Source organism: Pseudozyma flocculosa (assembly GCF_000417875.1).
Source record: "Pseudozyma flocculosa PF-1 unplaced genomic scaffold scaffold00003, whole genome shotgun sequence".
Classification (NCBI taxonomy): Eukaryota; Fungi; Basidiomycota; class Ustilaginomycetes; order Ustilaginales; family Ustilaginaceae; genus Pseudozyma; species Pseudozyma flocculosa.
The window spans coordinates 989,957-1,005,649 of record NW_006920871.1 but is presented as its reverse complement, the minus strand read 5'-3'; the positions used below and the strand labels follow the sequence as shown (position 1 = coordinate 1,005,649).

The following is a 15,693-nucleotide window of genomic DNA, read 5'->3' as shown; positions in this document are numbered from 1 at the left end:
GTCTGGCTTCGCGGCGGATCATCCGACAAAGACGGCGGCATTGGCCACCGCTCGTCCCCTAGCCTCCTTCATCTGCCAGCCATCCCCCGCCCCCCTGACCCGTCCTTCCTCTTCTCAACCACCACCACCACCACCACCACCACCACCACCACCACCACCACCACCACCACCACCACATCCTCCTTCGCCACCCGGTCGCTCTCCGCCCCCTGTCTGCCTATCCCATCGTTCACGCCACCGACGCTCTCGCCTTGGCCCGCAATCATAGCCCCCCACTGATAAGCTCCAAGGCAACAGCAGCAACAGCACACCTCATTTCGTCCGCAACCCGCTCCCTTCGGACCCCTCCCCACCAACCGCAGCAGCAGCATCATGGCAGCCCCCAAGAAAAAGCTACCGGCCTCACGCCCCTCGAGCTCGTCGCGGTCGACGCCGTCGTCGGAAGCAAGCACCAGCACCAACACCAACACCAGCACAAGAGGTCGATCCCCCGGCCCTAGCGCGGCGCGCCTCCTTGACCAAGAAAGCACCCAACGCCCCGACGCCGCCTCATCATCCTTGTCAAACACGACCGCGATCCCGTCGGCCACGGCCGTTGCGTCCGACTCGCCCGGCTCGGCGTCTGCGTCGACGCCGCAGCCCAGACCTGCCAAGCGCAAGAGGCGCAGCGAGCTCTCGCCCTCGTCCAAGGCCAGCCACAGCACCGTCGAAAAGGAGCGCAGAGAGGCAATGAACGAGCGCTTCAACGAACTCGCTTGCCTCATCCCGCAGCTGCAAGAGGCGCTCGTGCAGGGCAAGAAGCCCACAAAGGGCGACATAGTCAGGGCCAGCATCAACTACCATCACCAGCAGGAGGAGAGGGTGCAGCACCTCAGCCGACAGCTCGAGCTCCTCGCCAACCACAGCACGGCGGCACACCTCGCATCACTGCCCGCCGCCCAGCCGCACCATGCCATGACCATGGCTGCTCCGGCATTGCGGCCCGCGCCTAGCGCGTCGACAGGCACCGCCGCAAGCACGCCTCGGCCCATGAACGCCAACGTGCGCGTCTCGCCGCCACCGCCGCCGCCAGACTCGGCCACCAGCCAGATGACGAGCTTTCCGGCGCCGCACGTCGACCTGTCCAACCTCGAGCGGTCCTCGGACGCCGGCAGCAGCGCGCACTCCGAGCTCACGCTGTCGGACGCGCCCTCGCCCTTCAAGGACACGGCCATGGCTCCACAGTGGAGCGCATCCTCGTGGGCCGGCTGGTCGGGCCGCGAGGATCCCAGCTTTGTCAAGCTCGAGGTGCCCAGGGACCTGCTGAGCGCATTCAATCTCGCCGAGCTGGGCCAGAACCCGCTTTTGCCGCCGAGCTCGCTGTCGTCGCCCGCGCAGTCGAGCCATCGGAATTCGTTCCAGGTTGACTCGGGGCTGTCGGCAGGTTCCGGGGCCGAGTCGCTGATCCCGCAGAGGTCGCTGTCGGATTCGTTCGACGCCGACACGTTTGCGCTGCTGTCGTCGCACCTCCGGATCCAGGACGCGTCGTTGATTGGCGAGGACGGTACCGGCAGCGCATACACGCATCGGATCGGCGAGGCGCCGCTCAGCGCCGAGGCGCACCGCAGGAAGCACACGCTCGAGCTCGACGGCGAGGAGACGCTGCAGCTGCTGCGCGACACGGCGCCGGCGGGCGAGTTTGCCTTTGTCCGCGACGCCGACTTTCTCGCGCCGTCGTTTGACTTTGAGCGCGGCGGACACTCGTTCTTCCTCGGCGACCCGCCCGGTGCGGACGGCAGCCTGGCTGCGGCGCCGGAGAGCGTCGACGATTCTGCGCGAGCTTTTCCGACGCTGCTGAGGACCGACAAGCCGGTCGCGGCTCAGCAGCAGCGCTGAGACGTGACGGCCCTGCCAGGCACGACGTCGTCCGAGATGCCGGCCTGGCCCGCAGCTCGACGGTATCGCCTTCGTCGTCTGCAAACACCCATACCCTCGCGCGAGCATGCTGTGCGCGAGCCCATCCGCTAGGTCTTTGTCGCGGCGGCTGTACGACGGTATCCGCGTCCAGCACGCCTCATAGACGCCGTCCCGAGGCGACGCTTCCTCCTGTAATTGTACAAGCTGTACCATCAACGCATCGTCCGTAGCGCAGTGTCGAAGCAAGAGAGCGTGATGCAGTTGGAGGAGACCGCCGGCGCGGTGCTCGTCTGTCTGTGCCCGTGACTGCCACAGAGGCGCTCAAGGCTGTCGCCATCGTCTCTTCCTGTGCTCGGTGCTGAGCCGATTTGGTGGAAGCTGGAGGAAGGGGGGATGCTGGCCTCGATGGGCTCTCAGCCTGCCCTTTCAACGTGGCCTCAGAGGTTGCACTTGCTTCTGCTGCCCGGCCACTTTGCTGAGTCGCAGTCGTTTGACGCACGGCAGGCGGCGGCCACTTTTCCTTGCGCAGCTGCTGCCGCGAGCCTGCAGCCGGGCTCCGCTCTTCACCACCGCCACCATCACCATCGACGACCTCCGCCTCTGGCACCCGCTCTTCGGTACCGAGTCCTTCTGTCGCTGCATCACGCCGCACTCGCCGTGGCGTCTCGCCGTGAGCTGACAAGCCCCACTTCTGACTCGAGGTCCCGCCAGCTGGCCGGCCAACCTCGTCGGAAGTGGGTCGATGACCTGCTCCCGCCTCTTCCCCGTCAATCCTGCCCTGCTCTCCGTATGCATACATATGACTTGCCCGCCCAGACGCCCATCTCCACGTCGGCTTCATGTGCCTCCCACCAGCTTCATTTACGACGACCCACATGGAAGCAGAGCCATTCTAGACCAGGAGAGTCATCCGAAAGCCACCGGGCGCGGCCCCGCCAGCAAAGATAGCCGCGACCCCACCAGGAAAGGCAGCCGTAGTGGCTTCTTAGACGAGCCTAGCCGGTCCTCTCTCACTCGGTCGCATCCGTTTCCTCCATTCGTCCCGAGTCCTTCGGCATGTCGAAGCCCTTCATGTCCTCCGGACGTGCCAGCCGTGCTCGTCGCCGTCTTCAGAGAGTGCATCGGAAAGCCTGCCGAAGGTGGGGCAGCGGAGGCCCGCCGCAGGGAATGGCCGGTCACCAAGGTCCTCCTCGAAGTGCAGCGTGCGCGCTGTGAACAGCTGGCTACTCGTCGCTGCTGTCTCCTAGCATGGCCCTTGGCCGTCGCCCTCGAGCGTTGCGGCTCGGCAAGGACCTATAAGAGTAGCCTGCACTCCCTTCCACCCCGCCCCTCACACCATCCAACCCACGTCTACGATCGCACCGCATCCCTGCCTTTTGCACTGATCTTGCCCCCCCCCCCCCCCCAAACTCAGACTGCCACAACAGCTTCGCATCACGATGCAGCCCTTTGTCAAGCTCTTTGCTTGCCTCGTCCTCCTCGTCGCCTCGGCCATCCCGGGCGGCTCGGCCCAGCGCTTTGGTGGCGCCCCCGACTTCGCCCGCACCTGGAAGATCGATGCGGGCCACAGCATGGTGGCCGCACTGCATGCCAACCAGATCTTCCTCTGCTACAGCGGCAACTCGGACTGGAGGATCACCTCGGGCAATCAAAAGGACGAGGTGACCATCAACTGGCAGCGCGACACTGGAGCGGACTGGCTACCCCGCTACGGCTGCGCCTCGAGCTGCCTCAGCGGGGCCCACACACCCCAGACGCTCGGAGGCAGGTCGTGGTCCTGCGCCCGGGCCCCGGGCTCGTCGTACCAGCTGGCGGACTTCACCTCGTTCTTGAGCAAGCTCAACAGCGGACAGAGCGAAGGCTTCGGCCTGAAGGGTGAGCCCCGATCCTGCCAGCTGCCTCAAAGCCCGAGGTTCGAACCGCGTGACTGACCTGATCATCCCCACTGCTGCTGGTTCCGGCCCGCCCCGCCCGCGAAATGCAGCGAGCGACATCAATTGGACCCGTCTCGGCCAGTTCACGATCTTCGGTTGAGGCGGCCTGACGTCCCTCGCTCGGCCCGAGCTGCCAGTGAGAAGCTGCCAGTGAGAAGCTGCCGACGATGCCGACAAGGCAGCAAGATGCAGCTGCAAGAAGCTCGGCCCTGACTTGACATGACTCGATCCCCAGGCGGGCAAGCGCGCCCGGGATCGATGGCGTTCCGTCGCCTCTGTTGTCCAGTACGACCCTCCCTCTTTCGCCTGTTTGGCAAGCCCACCTTTCCCCCGCGCCGCCATTCCGGCAGCCAGCCAAGCCGGCTAGCTCGTGTCGTCGTGTGCTTCTAAGCCAAGTGTTCCCACCGCTGCTCGACCGACCAGACGACGACTCCTGACGATGCGGTTCGATTGCCGGCGCGCGACCCATCGAAGACCCTTTTTCTTCCGAGAGAGCCGTGGACGTCTTGACCGACGGAGGGCCTTGACGAGAAGCAGAGACGATGGGCTCGGTGGGTGGGGTCAGGCAAGTATCCAAAGCGCGGCTCGGCGGTTCGTCCAGCTCTGGGTCTAGGGTCGTCGCGCGTGCGCGTGCGCGTCTCCTTTATCGCCCTTCGGCCATCGATCGCCCTGTCCTCTCGCTCCTCCCTTCCTCCCTTTCCTCCCTTCCCCCCGCCACCGCCACCGCGACCGCCGGAGAGACGATGCGCATCGTCTTCACTGCTCGCCCTTTCCAGCATGCGCCATAGCGACATGGCTCGTACCCTCTCCCTTCCACGTCATGACTCCCTCTCCGAGGCACCGACCAACGACCATGCCCCCGCCCCCAAACCCGCCAGCAAAGTGCGAGCCAGTTGCTCGACGCGTGGGTTGTCGCTCAAACCGATGCCATCCGGATGTTCTCGAACTAAGCTTCTTTCGCGCCGCGCCGCTCGGCGCCGCCGAGGCCATGCCGCCTCATCTCTGCTGGCACCCGATTGGCTCTTGCCGTACCGCAACCGCAACGGCTCCCGCTGCGTGTCAGGTTTGGCGTACCCAACGATGGGCGTGCTCGACGAGTACGTGCATCCGCCGCCGCTGTTGGCCCCTCATGCCTGCCTCGGCACCCAGTCCTGCACAGACGTTCGCCTCGCCCATCCTCCTTCTCGCTCGCATCGGATCGGCATGAAGCCATCCGACCACTGCCATGTTTTGCCACTGCGCGCCAACAACTGGACACAGACGCAGGGACAAGCATCGGCCTCGGACGGTCAAATCGGGCTTGGAGGATGCTTTGATTCGACGCAGCGATCGGCTGCCTCGTGGTATACAGAGATTGCGGGTGGGTACGTCTACGATGCTGGCCGCGGTGGCAGTGCGAAAGTGCTTATACGCCGCGTCACTCTGCCTTGGCGGGCTCTGTTGTGCTAGCTGGCGGGGTCGACGAGGGCTTGCTCGCTGCCGCTGCATCGTCCTTGGTCGTTGCAGCATCGGCCTTGCTCGCCGGAGCGCCGTCCTTTGGCTTGTCCTCCTTGGGAGCGGCCGAGGGCAGCGCCGGGAAGAGTACCTGGTCCTTGAGGTCGACCGTCTTCGGCTGTGGCTTCCTCTGCCCTTGATTTGGGCCGGCTGCAGCTCCGCTCCCGCTCCCGCTCCCGCCACCACCTCGACCACGCCCCCGTCCGCTGGCACCGGCCCCGCCGCCACGGCCTCGTCCTCCGCGTCCGGCGCCTCGTTCGTCTCCGCCACCGCCGCTGTGCCTCGAGTACTCGCGGTAGTTTGTCTGCCACAGCGCTTCGTCGCCCGCCTTTTCCGAGTCCCACTGCCGGCGGTCGACCTTTTCGAGCTTGCGCTCGCGGTTCTTGTTGCGCTCCTCGTCGATGGCGAGCTGCGGCGGGCGATGCAGAGGGGCGAGGAACGCGAGCATGGTCAGCGGATGGGAGGGGGGGTGGATATGCACCCGCGCGTCGACTCACCTGGATCTTTTTGTCCTCTACTGCCTTTCTGGCCCTCTCCTTTCGCTCCTGTCGCTCCTTTTCGGTGAGGGCCGAGTACTGGTCCTTGTCCTTTTCGACGAGCTCGCGTCGCTTGAGGATGGCCTCGTTCTGGAGGCGCGCCTTTTGCATCTTTGCGTCGAGCTCTTGCTGCGAGAGCTTCTCGCGCGCCGGCCCGCCCGTGAGGTGGCGGGCGGGGTTGAGGTACTGGTTGGGCCCGCCGCCCCTGCCGCCTCCTCTAGGCGCTGCGCCTCCTCGCTTGGCACTGCTGCCAGCCTTGCCGGCAGCTGCAGCTGCGGCTGCGGCTTCTTCCGGCGTCGGAGCGGGGGCGGCAACATCTGCAGCAGCAGCATCAGCGGCGGTGGCGTCGTCGTGGGCGGTCTCAGTTGGAGCAGGCAGCTCGCTCTCCTTTTTGGTCAGTTCGACGGCTGGAGGGGCGGGTGAAGGGGCTTGGTGTGGCGGTTCGGCCTGCTGCTGCGCATGTTGTTGCTCTTGCGAGACGGTGGCCTGGCTCTCTGTCGGAGGGCTGGACATGACGGGCGCTTGCGTTTGTGCCTATCGAGGACGAGGCCCGGGGCAATGTCGAGGGGAAGGAGGACAGGGGCACAGGCGGGTGGGAGCTGGGCTGGCCTGCCAGAGAGAGCAAGCCAGCGAGCGAGCGAGCGCGGGCAGGAGAGCGCTGGCGGTTTCTTCGGCCAGGGCCCAGTCGAGTCGAGTCGAGCTCGAGCAAGCAAGGGCCTGTGCGCAGAACGCCGACCACGAAAATCCATCGGGCGCACAAGATGGCGTGCGCTGATCGGCTGGCATCGGCGATGGGTCGCCAGGCAAGGTGACGAAATGCGAATGCAAGCGCGACAAAGCCAAGAGGCCGGCCGTGGACCCTGCCTGGCCCTGCCTGGCCAGGCAGAAGCCCGCAGCGCAGCCTTGCAGTCTGGCCTCGAGCATCGACGGTAGACGGTTCGACCCGCGGCGCCTTCAGCAGGCGACGCAGCGAGGCCAGACCAGGCCAGGCCCAAGCCCTACAGCCTGGCCGCTCCTCCTCTGGGGCCTTGAAGCCAAGCCGGCGGACAATGCGGCGAGGTGAGAGGGCTGTGACGTTGTGCTACATGCCACTCTTCCCTCTTCTCTGCCTCGTCGTGTGAGCGCACCAAGGCTCGCTCGCCTTCGATGTGCGGACAAGGTGATCGACGTGCCTGCCCACGGCGTATGTAACCTCGGATCGACGGCAAGGCTATCCCTCTTCTCCCTTCTACAACTCACCATCATCGCTCCCCTGACCACGCCCAACACCCTCGTCTATACAACTAGCCCCAATCATGTCGACCATCGCCAAGTACGAGACCCACGCGTGAGTAGGCCCTCTTCGTCGCCGGTGTCTCCCCCGGGCTTCGCGCCCTCTGTCGCGCAGCCAGCAGTTCGTCCGCTGACGGCTCCTTCCACCGCGCTGCGACACGATACTCTCGATGCCCGCCGACCCACAGCGAGGACGGCGACCAGCGTAACGCTTCCGGCCCTAACCCGGACGTCGGCATGCACCACGACGACGACCGAAAGAACCACGAAAAGGGCGTCGAGAACAGCCACCTCAACCTCGACTCGCGCGACGAGAAGAGCATCAAGGTGCGTGTCCCCCCCGCCGCCCTGTTCCCACTCCACTCTACCCCGTGCGACCGGCTGCCGTACGATGACAGGGGACCGCTTGCTGATCTCGTTTTTGTCGCCCCAACGCCCCTTCTTCCCCTCACCGTGACCGTGGCATGCACAGAACAAGCTCGCCCAGGCCGGCAAGGAGGCCAAGGAAGAGGCCCAGCGCGAGAAGGCAAAGGACGACGAGAAGCCCACCGACGCCGCGCGCGAGCACGGCAACGAGCCCTCGCGCGGCGCAAAGATCGACGAGATGCTCGAGGAGGAGGACCGAAAGACGCTCGAGGCCAAGGGCATCAAGCCCTAGAGCCGTGCCGCCCCATAGCACCGCTCCTGGTCTCTGCCCGCCCCCCTCCCCCAATCCGAGGCTTGCTCCAATCTCCAACCACTGTATCAGTATCCCAACTTAGTAGTCTCGAAGATGCCACTGATTCACCCGCACATGCAGAATGCCTTGCCAATGCCGCATGGCACGCGAGCCAGCAGCGCAACGAGGAGCCTTTTAACTGGCTTGACACGGCAAGACGGGCGCTCGAATCGCTGCAGATGTCGTCCCGAAGCACGGAAGAGGGCCGTCGAGCGACCAGACGACGGCATCGTTGTGCCACCGTCGATGGAACCGATCAAGCCTGAGCACGCACCGCGGGCGAGGGCGAGGGCGAGGGCAGCCAGATTTGCGGCACCCCGAGCCAGAGCCGTGCGTGCCCGTCTTTCTCCTCGCAACGTGTGGCTCAAGGCGGATCGGGCGGCCAGGAACCGGCCCCGACCAGGTGGCACCGAGAAGAGGGGGCCTGAGGCGCGGAGTCCCCTCCCTTGAAACGCATCGTAGTCAGCCAACGGCGCCACGTTAAGAGCAGAGCGCGCTCTCGGGAAACCGACCCACTGCTCCCCGAGGTTCCTTCCTATGTGCCTAGGCCACCAGTCAGCCGTCGAGCGCCGCTCGATGAAGCTCAGCTTAAACTTGATTGTGACGATGCTAGTGATTATGCATGGATGTGCGGAGAGGGACAATGATGTGAGAGAATGCGCGTGAGGGAGCGGGATGGCAAGGCACTTAGTGTTTGCTACAGATGTCTAAAAGCATGGTGTGGTTGAGGGGGTGGTGAAAATGAGCAGTCGGCCGTGTAGTATCCATTCCGCCTCCCTGTCGTTGCCGCGTTCCCTCCTTGGGATCGAGGAGAAAGGGACCTTTGCCGGCCGGCCAGTCTCGACAATCACAGGTCCAGATCGTCGTCGGGATCCTCGTCGTCTTCGTCGTCTCCCGCCTCTGGTTCGAAGAAGATGGTGCTCTTGCCCGTCGAGCCCCGCATGCCCTGCTGCTGCTGCTGCTGCTGCTGTTGCTGCTGCGCTTCAAGACCGCCCTGCGCCGAATGCTGATAGAAGGCGTACGGGAGCGGGACGTCCTCCCTCCTGGCTCGCTGAGCGTCCGTCTCTGAGAGGTTGAAGGGCAGCCTGGAGACCATCGACGCGTGCGGGTCCGCACCCGCCGCTCTCGAAGACGTGGCAGCTTCCGGTCCAGAGCCCGAGGCAATCGAAGGCTGCGATGGAAGGGCCGGAGGAGCAGGCTGAGGCAGAGCCTGATTGATGTCGCGTCGGTCAACCATGTCGAGCGGCCGAAGGAAAAGCTTGCGCCCGTGGCTCGAGCTCTCGACCACACAGCCCACCAGCTCCTCGTAGACCTTGCCGCTGCGTGCTTGGTAGTGAAGCTCGAGGAAACCCCAGCTGTTGCTTCGGGGGCTGCGGGCCGTCTCGCCGTCCTGCGCCGCGGCTCCGACAATGTCTTCAAAGCAGATGCGATCTCCGTGGACGGTGGCGGCGTGTGTTGGACCGGAGCGGGAAGCCAAGGGCGTGGGGCGTTTGAAGACGCACTCGACCTCGTCGGCGGCGATGCTGCCATTCGCCCACCACCCGGCGGTGCCGCCACCACCTTCGTACGCAGGGATGCCCAGGGCTCCGCGGCTCGAGGTGTTGCGCAGGATCTCCCAGAAGCGCGCATCGGCATCGGACTCTTGGTGACCCTCACCGATGCCCTCGAGGTCAGACCACGTGGTGTCGTCCGACAGCTTCTCCCGTGCACCCGAGACCTCGGAGGGGTGCAGGGCTCGGAACACTGCGGCCGAGCTCGACGATGGACGCAGCCCATAGTTGCGGTAGATGTAGCGCATCACAGCCGGTGCGTGGAGCCTGGCCGTCAGGATGGTGCCGCTTGCCGCGGCCGAGGTCGACGCTGCGTCGCCGCCGTCGTTCGAGGCGGACCAGACCAGGTTTGTGTTGAGCGCAGACACCAGAGCAGCCGAGGTGGATGACGAGTCGCCTTGAAAGCCGACCACTAGGCGACCAAGCGCGCTAAGCTTGCCGAGCAGCGTCCGAACGAGGTTGAACGCGCCCTCGACGCCATCCCTGCTCTGCTCTACCAGAGTGTCAAGCGAGTCGATCATGATGGTGAGCCGATTCTGTGCACCCATGCGGCCGAGCTTCGCCAGCACCGCCTGGGCGACGCCCTTCCAGCTTGCTAGGCCGAAGGCGCTGCGGCCCTCGCCGTCATCTTCCTCGCAATATCCGTCGGAGCGGGAGCTGCCGTCGAGCAAGGTGACATGCCGCATGTCTCGAGGTCGAACGTAGGTGCTTGGATGCCGGAGTATGGTGACGAGCAAGGTCGGCTGCGCTTTGTCAGCTGCGCGCGCTATCATCTGAGCGAGCAGACCGGCCGAAGACTGCAGCAGGCCATCTTGGACGAGGACCAACTGCTTGGAGTGCCTTTGGACGCCGTGCCCGGATGTCGAGGCCGAGGATGCAGGGGCGATAGCAACGTTGTCGAGCAGGCCTTGCCCGAGAGAGGGTGTGCTGGCCCCCGTTCCGCCGCTGCCAACGGCCGTCGACGGGCGCGAGGAGAGGAGCGCGCCCGCTCGTCCGCCCTCGATCGTCGGGCCACTACCTGCACCTGCTGAATCTGAAGGTGCCTCAGCGAGGCATGCGGGGTCCACTCCACCACCGCCGGGGGAAAAGAAGGAGGCTCCTTTGCTTCCGAGGGTCTGATCGCTCATCGCCGCTTCTGCTGCTGCAGCGGAAGAGGCAGCGGCATTGATTTGATGCTCGACCAGGCCCTGGGCCACTTGAAGGAGCTGATCGGGCACGAAGACGTCATCGATGGGAAACCGCTGTTCCAGCTGCGATACCAGCCGGTGCTCCAGCCTGTTGTCATCGAGAAGGGGTTTGATCGATTGACGTCCTTCCTCTTCATGCCCGAGCCGAAAATACGACGGCACCTGCGCCAGCTGCCCGTCTTTGCGAAGGCCGGGCTGGGTGGCGCTCTCGACTCGGCAGCCATCGAGGCTGCGCGGTGATGGAGGGTCGGCCTCGTCGCCGCTCGTTTCGGTCGATGACAGGGTGTCCGCCGAGGATCCAGATGAAGCGAGCGCTTCGGGCAGATTGCAAGAACGCGCAGAGGTGCCGCAGGACGAGCCGTGGCCTTCGTGCTGCGGCTCGGCATCCGTGTTGGGTCCCTCGTCGTCCCTCTGGCTAGCATCTGCCCGCGACCCATTTCCCGCCACGTCGCCGTGGGCGTCAGTGTCGGGGAGCTGCCCCGACTCGGGGCCATTCTCGGGCTGCGTCGACTCGCGGGCCAGCTGTTGCTCCCTCTCGTCGTCGTCGTCGCCGTCGCCGGCATCGATCGCAGAGGTGCTGGAACCATCGAGGGCCTCGGCCTCCTCCATCTCCAGCGCCTCAATCTCCTGCCTGACTTCGTCCGCCTCTCGCTGGAGGCCGGCCTTGAACTCGCGCAGGGAGCGGATGTACTCGACCTCGGCAAACTTGTCGAAGGCGGGGGGCGGCTGCCAGCGGGCATTCGACTCGTGATACGCCTTGAGCCAAGGGTGTCGAAGGGCTTCGTCGGCGGTCAGACGCTCCGCCGGATCCCAGGTCAGCAGCCGCGAGAGCAGATCAACGGCCTCGGGCGAAGCCGTGGGATAGAGGTTCTGCAGCGGGACCGCCGGCATCCGAGGCAGCGCCTTGATGTAGGTCTTTGCACGTTCGGAGCCAATCTTGTCCACCACCGAGTCCGAGGGCGAGCCGAGGACGCTGTTGATGCGGGTGATTTGGTCGACGTAGTCTTTGCCGGGAAAGATGGGCTGTCCACCGATGAGCTCGGCCAAGATGCATCCGACGCTCCACATGTCGAGCTCGGGCCCGTATCCTTCCCGAAAGCAGAGCATCACCTCGGGCGCGCGATACCAGCGGGTGGCCACGTATTCGGTCAGCGGTCCGCCCGGGTAGTTGAGCCGTCGCTGCTTGCCCTTGGAATCCCTGCGCTGCGTGTGAAGCTTGAGGTCCGACTGCGGCGAGAGCGAGCGCGAGAGATGCGCGGTTCCCTTGTCGCGGCCGTCCGGTCCCCTCTCCTGGCTCTGTCCATCGCGGCCTTCGAGCGGGTCATGCTCGTCAGCCTCGCCCATCTGGAGCTCGTCGTTGTCGCAGGGCTGCGCTGGGCCGGCCCCGAATGACGGGTCGGCATACGCTCTAGCCAGACCAAAGTCGCACAGCCGCAGCGCGCAGTCGGCGTTGACGAGGAGGTTGCCCGGCTTGAGGTCGCGATGAACGACCTTGGCTGCGTGCATGTAGCGCACGCCGCGGAGGATCTGCGCGACAAAGTATTGGTGATGCGCGTCGGAGAGCGCCTGCCCCGAGCGGATGATCTGCGACAGGTCAGCCTCGCTCGCCGAGAGGACAAGGTAGATTTCCGAGAATTCGATGAAGGTGGCGTCGAAGTCGAGGAGCGCGGTCACGTTGTCGCACATGCCAATGTGGCGGAGTATGGCGACCTCGCGCAAGGCTCTCCTCGCCAGCACGTCGCGCTCAAACACCCTCGTCACCTTTTTGATGCTGTTCATGAGGGGGCAGGACGTGTCAGGGTTGGCGCGAGACGAAGGTTGAAGGAGCGCGTCAGAGGACAGGCTACACACGCGGGCACCGTCGCAGTGACGAGCGGCAGAATGAACGGGCACTCACGCGACGTTGCAATCGAGCGCCTCGTCGCGGCAGAGGGCCACGCATCCGTATGCGCCGATGCCGAGCTCGCGCAGAAACGTGTACCGCTTCTTGACGTGGAAGGGGACGCCGAGGCAACGAAACGAGTGGTAGCCATGGCGATCGAGGTTGTGCGGGCTGAGCGGGTGGTCCTCGTGAGTGTAGTGAGGGATGCGGTGCGTCGTCGAGAGCGATGATGAGACGTTGCGCCGCGTGCGAGTCCGCGTGCGTGTGGCCTGTCGCGATCCGACCTGGTGCAGCGATGAGGACGGCGACGGCGGCGATGGGGTTCGACTGGAGCCGGCCTGGGCTGCGGCGGGTGGCGGAGAGCGTGAGGTGGCGTTGGGAGCCGGCATGGTGTCGCCCTTTTCGAAGCTTGGAAAGAGGATGGAGGAGGCCGCAAGACGGTGATGCGGCTGACCACTTTTGAGGCAGGCGCGAACGATCGGTCCTCTTTGGCCGTATCTGCCGTGTACCGTGCAGACAGAAAGGGACCTCGCACTCTGGCACTAGCTGCTCTTGCGCTGCTGCTCGGGCGAGCCTGCCCTACGCTGCCGGCGAATCGGCCGATGGACAACACTCGGCGATGAACAGAGAGGCGGCAGGCTGGGTGGCGAGCGAGCGTGGGCCAGGTCTGCTCGGAGTGGAACCTGGGCCCGGGGCTGTGCGCCAAAAGGGTGAAGGCGTAATGTGACGGGGTGCTGCCAAGACGGGCGGAGCGACCGAGCAGGGACCGAAAGGGGGTGTATAGGCGCGGCGGTGGTGCGGCACGGGTACGAGGCAGGTCAGGTGTGCCTCGCGTCCGAAGCTCAGGCGTGCGGCAAGGTGGTGGGGTCGTGGGGCTGCGGTGCAGCTACAAATCGAGTGAAATGCGGTTGCCTTTTTCTCGGGATCGAGATGAAGAGGGGCGGGGCGGTGTCGATCGAGGCCGCTGAGCTGTCCTGTCGGGGCGTGGAAAGGGCGTAGCAACAGGGCCGGCGTGTACGACGTTGGACTCGTCAAGGCGTCGTACGGGTTGAGCTGATGGTACCGGGGTGACGGGGTGAAGGGGTGACGGGGTGAGCAAGAGACGGTTGGGCTGAGGTCAAAGGGGGGGAACAGGGTGGTCGAGGTGGTGGTGGGTCAAGATGAAGGTATGCTATGGCCCGGTTGCTGGTAGAGGGGTCGTGGAGAGGTGGTCTGGTCTGCTGTGCTGAACTGTGCTGTACCGTGCTCTGGCTGTGGACGAAGGCAAGAGGATGGGTTGGTGAAGAGGAGGGCAGGTGAGGATCATCCGGATGGCAACCAAGGCCGCCTGGCTCAGGTGGGGTGGGGCGAGGCAGGGTTATTTTGAAATGCCCGGTGGGCCTGCCTGCCCTGCCCTGCCCTGCCCTGCCTGCTCTGGTTGCCTATGGCGGGCAACCTAAGACGAGGGCGTCGTCGACCCCCGCTGCTGCTGCTGCTGCTGCCGCCGTCTCTGCCGCCGCGCCTCCTCCACGATGACAGGCCGCCGAGCCGCCAGCTGGCTGGGCGCCGCTTGGCTGTGGCCAGCAGGCAGGCCTGGCCCCAAAACAGCGGCGTGAAAGAGAGCCACAGGCAGCGCGGGTGACTTGGCCGGGCACCTGCGCACAGGCAACGGCAAAAAAAGATCGAGACAACAAAGAAAAGAAAAAAAGCGAGCGGGACCCTAGCCTGGCCTAGGCCCCTGACGACGGGCCAGGGTTCTCAAGTCTGACGCGGAACTGGCCTTAGCCTGACGCACCTGGCTCTAGCCTTCCAGCCCGACGCCTTGCCGACGCAGATGCGCGTTTGGTGGGGCGTCTGACCAACGCCTCGCCCAGCCTTGGCTCGACGCTCAAAGGTAGATCGATCGGCCAGCTCTCTTCTGGGGACGGCGGTGGCGAGCAAGCCAACCAAAGGCTCAGGGCTGGCAGGCGACCAAGCCCCCTTCAGATGGATGGCGCCGGGCTTCTCTCTCGCCCGCTGTCGTAACTCGCATCGGCAGGACCGTAGAGTGGCGCGAGCAGAGACGGAGCACTGCGGTGCGCGCATGGTCCGGCCAAGGAAGGCCATACGTGGATTGAGACGGCGATCAAGAGAAAGAGCCAGCCCGACCGTGTCGATTTTTGCCACTGGCTCAGTCGGGCGGGTCATGGCCGACCGGCTTGGGGTCGTCGGCCTTTGCTGGCCTGGCTGCAGCGCACGAGCGGCGGCGCAGCGAGCGCACATCCTTGTTGGCACATCAGCAAGACCGCTTCGTACTGCCTGTGGCTCGTCTTAGTAGGGCGTTCGAGACCTCTTCCGCGCTCTGTACTGGACCATCGCTGACCGCCACCGTTACGTTGCGGAACGATCCAGCCTCGTCGGCCCCCAACACAAACATAGGTACAACTCAAATTGTGCCGCCGTGGTGCCGGCGGTCCAAGACGCGTACGACAGAGAACGGCACCACATAGGCCCATCACTCGGTCTGTTCACTCTGCACCTTTGGCGGAGTAGCGTAGCTGCCATCACGGCGACGGGCTGCGATACGGCAGTTCTAAGCTCGCTCTGCTGCTGTGAACCGGCATTGCGGGCCTGGCCTGCCTGCCATCTGGTTTGCTCGCAGCCAGGCGGAGCTGGCGGTAATCAGCTCGGGAATGGTGAGGTGCGTGCGGTCGAGGGGAGCCCCCCTTTGTGCTGGCGTGTGTCACCGAGACTTCCGAACCGTCCGCACGCGTCCTGTTTTCTGCCCAACTCTACGGGCCAGAGGCAGGCCTGGCCAGGCTGTGCGCGTCCTTGTTCCTTTTTGCATGCGTGGGCGCGTCGGCGTTGGGCACCTGCAATTCGTGCTGTCCACGCCTACATCCCCCTGATCGCCGCCCGCAAGCCATGGCCGAGCCCCGCCTTGGGAACCCCGTTTGCGGTCCACACCGAGGCAAAGAGCAGCCCACTCGCCGACGAGAGCAGAACCAGGGCGGCCAAGTTAGGTACGTACCGGTACTGCCACCCGTGTCTACAGAGGCCCGCGCGCAGGAGGGCGTCGGAATATGGGCGACTTGACGACGGCCGGCGACCCTCATTCGACCGTTCGCCCTCCTACTGTGACTGCCTGGGCCTAGGTTCTATCTGAGGGTTCGGCAGCGAGAGCGTGGGGGCCGAACAGGCAGGCCGGTCTACGTTCAGGCTAGGATGGATGCTGTGTTGAGGCCGAGCGGCGCCACTTTGGCATG

At 65.2% G+C, this 15,693-nt stretch overlaps 5 protein-coding genes across 5 annotated transcripts; 3 read left to right on the top strand and 2 right to left on the bottom strand.

Moving 5' to 3' along the window:
* Positions 1-372: 372 nt before the first annotated feature.
* On the top strand, positions 373-1,875 carry PFL1_01446 (uncharacterized protein; the record flags this gene model as incomplete). Its single annotated transcript, XM_007878948.1, has 1 exon — positions 373-1,875. One exon carries the CDS (start codon positions 373-375, stop codon positions 1,873-1,875), a length of 1,503 nt encoding a protein of 500 aa, XP_007877139.1.
* Positions 1,876-3,335: 1,460 nt separating this feature from the next.
* Positions 3,336-3,930, top strand: PFL1_01445 (uncharacterized protein; the record flags this gene model as incomplete). The annotated part of the gene is made up of 2 exons (XM_007878947.1): positions 3,336-3,771; positions 3,881-3,930. The coding sequence occupies 2 exons, from the start codon at positions 3,336-3,338 to the stop codon at positions 3,928-3,930; spliced, it is 486 nt and encodes a 161-aa protein (XP_007877138.1).
* A 1,317-nt stretch (positions 3,931-5,247) lies between these two features.
* PFL1_01444 (uncharacterized protein) lies at positions 5,248-6,373 on the bottom strand (the record flags this gene model as incomplete). The annotated part of the gene is made up of 2 exons (XM_007878946.1): positions 5,248-5,733; positions 5,822-6,373. 2 exons carry the CDS (start codon positions 6,371-6,373, stop codon positions 5,248-5,250), a joined length of 1,038 nt encoding a protein of 345 aa, XP_007877137.1.
* Positions 6,374-7,155: 782 nt separating this feature from the next.
* On the top strand, positions 7,156-7,790 carry PFL1_01443 (uncharacterized protein; the record flags this gene model as incomplete). Its single annotated transcript, XM_007878945.1, has 3 exons — positions 7,156-7,187; positions 7,321-7,459; positions 7,605-7,790. 3 exons carry the CDS (start codon positions 7,156-7,158, stop codon positions 7,788-7,790), a joined length of 357 nt encoding a protein of 118 aa, XP_007877136.1.
* A 907-nt stretch (positions 7,791-8,697) lies between these two features.
* On the bottom strand, positions 8,698-12,858 carry PFL1_01442 (uncharacterized protein; the record flags this gene model as incomplete). The annotated part of the gene is made up of 2 exons (XM_007878944.1): positions 8,698-12,358; positions 12,485-12,858. The coding sequence occupies 2 exons, from the start codon at positions 12,856-12,858 to the stop codon at positions 8,698-8,700; spliced, it is 4,035 nt and encodes a 1,344-aa protein (XP_007877135.1).
* Positions 12,859-15,693: the final 2,835 nt, after the last annotated feature.